At 41.1% G+C, this 6,761-nt stretch overlaps 1 protein-coding gene across 1 annotated transcript in view; it reads left to right on the top strand.

The window, feature by feature from the left end:
• LOC104500802 overlaps positions 1-6,761 on the top strand; it is a 191,199-nt gene that overhangs the window by 39,176 nt on the left and 145,262 nt on the right. The window contains exon 9 of the mRNA XM_010144518.1: positions 1,762-2,001. Coding sequence (XP_010142820.1) covers positions 1,762-2,001 — 240 coding nt within the window. The remainder of the gene's footprint in view (positions 1-1,761; positions 2,002-6,761) is intronic.

The following is a 6,761-nucleotide window of genomic DNA, read 5'->3' on the forward strand; positions in this document are numbered from 1 at the left end:
AGATGAGACAGCTATGCCACCATGCAAATGAGACAGGCTTGAAATATGATGAATCTTCTATCTCCTTTTCCTACTCGACTGACACTCGCTTTGAGGAAGGTTGTAAATGCAAGAGAGATTGTGGTATAATTCCTCAGACTGGCGTTTCTGCCCCCCAGTCACTATTCGATTATCTTCCAAATTGCTGTGTTTCAGAGAGATAAAGATTTTTTATGGCTTGCTGACTTGAAACAACCAGAAGAGCCAGAAAAGAGATGGCTAACCGGCCATGCATAGTAATTCCATTGGTAAATGACAAAATCTTTGTTTGTATGACATTTCCAAAATTACTACAGAAGATGAATCTAAAATACAAAATGTCACATTTGGCATGCAAAACTATCACAATATATTTCAGTATAAAATTCATAGAGGCGTTTAATTTAGAATGTGTTTAATAACGAAGCCTGCCTGCATCAGTAATCCTGCCTTGAGGTTTAAAAAGATTGTCTTATTTATTCACATAATGTTAATTTTTTTATATATGATTCAGAAACCAAAAATATTAAGGTTAAATCTTCATTGTTAATTAAGATTTTCTAATTAAGCTGAAAATAATTGTTATTCAGATTAGTTGTTAAGTATGGTTTGTGTGGAGAAACAAAAGAAGTTTAACAAAATTTGGCTGTTTATTTAACTGCTTAATTTAATTCCAGAAGCTTTCTATCTATATGGAAATATGGTATCTCTTCCAAAATAAATCCAAGGCAGGATTAAAGGAGAGATTATGAGCTTCTGTAGGCTGAAACTGAGACTACTGAAGCTAATAGTCAAGGTAGCCATTCGATCCTGAAGTGGGCCATGGCCTCGTGTATCACATCGTATTGGAAGGCCACGACCTGGCACGAGTGGTTTTTCCAAAATTAATGGAAGAAGTTGATACCTTAGGGAGAAAAAAATAATCATTGCTGATTTGGAAGCACTAAGTAATTAGTTATCACGGAAGGAACTTTATCCATTGAAGTCAACACCAGAGTCAAACTGGAACTCCCTGATGGCATTTGGTCAGACCCTCTGCCTTTACTTGGGCAAGACCTTTGAGGATCGGAAGGTATTTCTGAAAATGCAGCACAGCGATGATTCCATCCTAAACACCCTCTGAGTCAGACAAGGTCTTGTCAACAGCAAGCAGCAGTCCAGCCTTTTGTCTGGACTTGGAATAAAGGTGCCTGTAGGGAGCTGTTGTTAAACTCTACACGTGTTGCACTTTGGTTCCTGTTTTTAAGAGAGTCTGATTATATGATAATCGGAAGGTGAAAGGATAGTCTGCATGTTACACAGCACTAATAGCTTTGGCAAGGTTAATAATTAGTGGAGAAGCATGGCCGGCCCCACCTTTCACTCCGCGCCTGCAGCCTGCTCCTCACATCACGTATCGTGCCTGTCTTGCAGAGCGTGCTATATTTTTGAAAGTGTTTTCCAATTAATTCTGCCTTATTATGGCCGAGTAATGGCTTCTGGTGTCATACTTCCACAGCTCCACCTCCCCCGCCAAGGATGCCAAACATTTCATTACTAGCATTTGTGTTATTTTTTTTATCTGCCATCTCTCTGGCTTTTGACCTCCCTAATTACAGATCCTCAGCAATAGGTAATTGCGGGTTGAACAAGCAGCATGTTGTCTCCTTTTTGGTAGTTATTTTCTTTAGGAAATTTGTCCTTGCTAATTGTATGGTTCAAGTCAACTCAACCCCGGTCAGTAACTCAGAGCCTCCTCCCTAGGTTGACTGCTCCAGGATGCCGCAGCCGATAGAAATTCACGTCAAATGCCTGAGGGGAGTCAAAGATAAGGTTCCTAAAGGCCGCTACGCCCTCAAAGTTTCTGTTCTCAGACGCTTGGGGGGTGGGTTGCTGGAGTGGCTCAAACTGAAGGAGCAGCCTCAGGCCAGGACGACGCTGTCTGTTAGTCACGACGGAAACTTCTACAACACCGAAATCTACTTTGGACAAAGTATCCAGACCGTGAGCAACGCTTCTTGAATATGCTGTCTTTGCTTTGGAAGTTAAAACGCATCCCCCTTTTCTCCTTCAGGCTTATATATTTAATGCATTCCATCATGTTCATAATTTATTTAATAATTTAAGGTGCAATTTAGGAAGGTGCAATTTTTTTTCCCCTAGGTTAACCCTCATCACTCACTCTAAAAGTGCCAAATATACACTACATCATATAGTGTTGTCAGCTAATTTTAAATCTTACTTTTATTCTCTCTTATCTATGCAGCTTGTCAGCTATGTAATTTGATTTCTGTAAAGTAGCTTTAGAATAATAAATGAACGAGTGGGTGTATATAAACACATGAATGCCCAAATCCTTCTGTGAGTTTTTAGCTCCATTGACCCCCATTTGCCAAAAAAGCAGCATTTGGATTATTTTGGAAGGAGCCCAAACACTTGAGGCTCTGTTCTGTCTTTCACAACTGAGGCACTCATATTTTCCTGCCTAAGCATGCTGTGCGTGGCAGGATTGTTGTGTGTCAGTTGCTCAGTGTTGTAGCTAATGCTTGGTGCTGGTTGAAACATTGGTCTCGGATAAACTCTCTGGCACATGAGACCTTCTTTACGGCTTGAAAAACAACCCCCATCTCGCTCAGCGTGGGTGGCTTTGTGTGTGTGTGTGTGTGTTATGAGGCATTGGTAGAATGAGGAGGAGAGCCTTTTCCATTTTCAATTATTTATTTTGCAGTATGACCTGAACGGTAGATTTCCTCCTCCACCCTGTCCGTTGTGTGAAACGTGTAGATACAGCACAGACAGTTCCTACCCCAAAGAGCTTTCAGATAACGCAGTCTCTATGCACGGCACCGGTACTTTCAGATCCTCGTGGACAGATCATCTCAGTGATTGGGCTTGGGATATATAAAGTCACGTTTTCTGCTTTTTAATTGTTTATCTTCTGTAATGGGTAATGATCAGCGGCCATAAATACAGCTTTTGCTATGAAAAGAATCACCTGTATAGAGAGAAACTGTGAATGTGACTGTCACACGATGTTAAATACATATGTCTGTCAGAGGAATCCCTCAGCTGGGATTCCAGAAAGCATCCTGCAATCCTGACTTGAAGACGAAGTAATGTCTTCTCAGGCTTCATTGAAGGCAGATGACTACGGGCAGTTTGAGCAGTACGTGCTCTGCCTCTTGCTTTCAGCATCACGTTTCCCCTGGATCTCGCCTGCTGCTTTTTCTCCTACCTGGGGAATGGCCCGAGTTCAAAACTGCACATCTCTGTTCTTGGTGCTAAGCAAGAACTAGTTCATATTGACCCACGTTCCGTCCAGCTTCTCCTCAACACAAAGGAACTTCTGACACAGATTTGTGAGAAATACGTGCAAAGTCCGGTGCTTGTCCTTCTGTTAGTGTCTCTGAGTTGCACAGGCAGCTCCATAAACTTAGAGGTGGTTGTTATGCTTCATCCAGAGGTCTGAGAGAAATGCTTGGTAGTTTTACCACGTTTCCAGAGTTTGCTTTAAAGGCCTCTTTGAGTCTCACAGAGGTTGTCCAGAGGACACCCTGTTCATTTTGAAGATGTAGGTGTTGTACCCTGAACGATTCTACCTTTCTGTTCTTCCACCTTGGTCTTGGCCCATAACCTTAAGGTTTGTTTCAAAAGAAATCCTTGGTATCTGTGCTGAGATGAGTCAAAGCTTAGACTTCAGGTGGTTAGATCTACTGCAAAACTTAGCATCCATAGTGAGGTCTTTGCGGAGAGCCCCAGAGGAGCCTCTGGGTCTGAACACACTCCTACATGCATCAGTGCTGCCCTGGGATATATTATAGGGAGAAAAGACAAGTGCTCAAAAACAAAGAATAAGCTTTTGTTTTTGTTGGCCAGAATAGCGATAGGAGCTTGGTGTAAACACGGTGAAAATGAAGACATAATGCCTGATGTTGAAGGAAAGCTCAGTTTTAACTAATATATTAGAGAAATTGTTCCAGAACACTACATCCTTCCAAAAATAATAACCCTGTCATGTCGGCAAAGTTGGTGTCAGCATGGGTTACCTGCTGCGTACAGAAAGTGCTGGTCATGTAAGTTAGACCTGCCTCAGGGCTAGTCTGACTTGCGCACCCGACCTTTCAAAAATGTTTTTTGTTCATTAATCAATGTTCTTTGCTCCAGCTTGCCAGCTTCCCTTCTCTCCCCTCCTTCACTGTCCTCCTTTTTAGTTTGTCAACCTACCTCCTGCAATAACCTCTCACTACATACTAGACAGTGGCTTCTAATAGCTCCAGCTGAAATTTATTTGGCTTTCATAAGGCCAAACAGTCACACAAGTAATTTTTTTTTTCTTTATTATGGACAAAACATGTACAAACGCTTTGCATTGTGATAAAATCTGTTCCAAATGGCTCTGGGATTTAGGAACAGCCACTAACAACATGATCTGAAGGGGGCTTGTTTTAGGTGCAGCATTTCAAAGACTTTTCCATATATTTCGTTTATGCAAGGGGACTCTAGACTTAGATGGGTTAATGCTGCCTGGTTTAGGTGAAGCAAGAGCTGTTTTGAAGCTTGTCCTATGTTACAACACAAACTGAATGTGAACTCAAGCTGAGATTCAAAAAATGCAGTAGGTTAACCCTGCCGGTAAAGCAGCTTTGTTCTTAAACTTTCCATACACTCTTGCACCGCCTGATTTTTCTCTGGTCTGGAATGAAAGTTGAGTAAGAGGAGGAGAGAGAAGGAGACGAGATGTGTACTGTGCATCTAGTAAGGCAGTTATGCAGCTAGATTGTCCTTGGCAGCACCTGCACAGCTGTGACTGCGGACAGGTGCAGACTAGACCAAGGATTTTTTTGAATATAATTTCCTTATTGCTGTCTCACAGTGGCCAAGATCATACTACAGTCAGTAAACGTTTTTTTTCCACAGTGTATTTAAAGGAGCGTCTCTTACTCCATAGGATCCTTGTCCCAGTGTAGCAAGCCCAGATGACATTTTTTCAGCTTAATGAGGACTTGAAGAGAACAAATGACTTTTGGTATTGGAAGTCTAATTTTGCTCAGAAAAAGTGTCATATTGGGGGTTTTTTTAGTTAGTTTTCCTTCTGTTAGTTCAGTAAACGTTTATATAGTTGTATGAAAAAATCACAATAAGAAAAAATCCTCACTTTTGAGTCAAAATATTCATAGGCTTCAATGGGAAAAAAAGTGTGTGGCTAAAATGCTTCTACTAAAAAAAAAACAAACCAAAAAAACCCCACCCAACCCAACATTTTCAGGGACAATTTCAATTATCAGGACCAAAATATTCTGTTGTTGTACATCGCAAGTTTTGTCTATTAAGAGAATAGCCCTTTAAGGAAGATGCTTCTATTTCAAGTATTTACACTAAATTACATTTCTAGAATTTTTTTCCAGGAAAAAATACTGCCTGTTTGGAAGCAAGTTTTTTCACAGAAGGGGAATTTCATACAGGAGATTTTCAGCTACTGCAAAGAGCACATTTAAAAAACCATTCACGAAGCCGCCCTGTCCCCTGGGACAGCACTGCTGTGGAGACACAGGGACAGCTGTGTCAGCGCGGGGCTCCCCGAGCTGCTCTCTGCCCCCAGTCCCGCTGCCCCTGTTGGGCACTGGTCCTCATTCTGTGCCAGCCTCCCCAAACCAGCACTTCAGCACAAAACCCCCCGCGAGCTCTAGGAGTAGGTGAGCGCTAGTGCTGCGCATTTTCCCCAAAGTACCTGGAACTCAAGAGAGTGATAAATCAGTGCACGTGCATCTGAAGCCATTGCTGCTGCCAGAACAGTTCACAGAGCTGCAGAGTTTTTTTAAAGAGTCTATCAGCTGGTTAATATTTATGTACCGGTGTGGCAAGGCACTAGCACTATTATGACAGTAGCTGGGTACCATTTTGTTTTACTTGAGGGAAATTCAATATGAATAAACCAGCAACTTTTCAAACATGACATTTAATCCACACATGTAAATCATACCAGGAGATCTATTATTCATTATTAAAAGGGCACCATATTTTTATTACACTGAAAATGAAACACAAATGCTGTGAAAAATTTAGTGCCTTTTCCTGAAGTTTCAGGACACTTATCATGCAGTCATCTAGCAGGGGCTGACACTCGGTTTAAAATATAGCTCCAAAATTAATAAATTCGAACTCTTTCGCTTGGAAAAAAGAGAATGTTCTGTTTCACTGAATGAGGTGGATTTATTTTTTACTTAAGGCTTCCTAAATAGTTAAGTTAGCAAAGCACTTTGGTAACGTTCTCATTTGGAGTCAGATGTATAACAAAGAAATTTCGTATCATTATTATTAGTCATATCCAGCATTTTCTTCCCCGAAGTGCATTTTGAAAACAACATATATCAGAAACTGATTAACATGACCTAAGGTATTAATTCTTAAAATATGATGAAACAAACAGTTTCAAGGACCTCATTTTCCGTATGTCAGCAGCTGTCTAAGGACTGTGATGCTTTTAGTAATTACAAAATAAGGTATCATTAGGAGAAGTAGAGCACAAACTTTTTTTTCTCTCTCCCCCTCTCCCCCCCCACCTCGCACCTTGAGCAAAACACTGGCACGGATGAAGAACATTAAGCCCTAGGACAGTGTATAGGACATAGCATAAGAGTTTGATGCGCTATGAAAAAAGATCGGCAGTGATAATGCCTGGAGTGCCAGAGGACTTTAAGAACAAGAGCCACTTACATTTCCCCTAGATTATTCCCCAGTTATTTGTAGTTCGGGTGATAACAGGC

Source organism: Buceros rhinoceros, unplaced genomic scaffold, assembly GCF_000710305.1.
Source record: "Buceros rhinoceros silvestris isolate BGI_N320 unplaced genomic scaffold, ASM71030v1 scaffold7551, whole genome shotgun sequence".
NCBI classification, from domain to species: Eukaryota; Metazoa; Chordata; class Aves; order Bucerotiformes; family Bucerotidae; genus Buceros; species Buceros rhinoceros.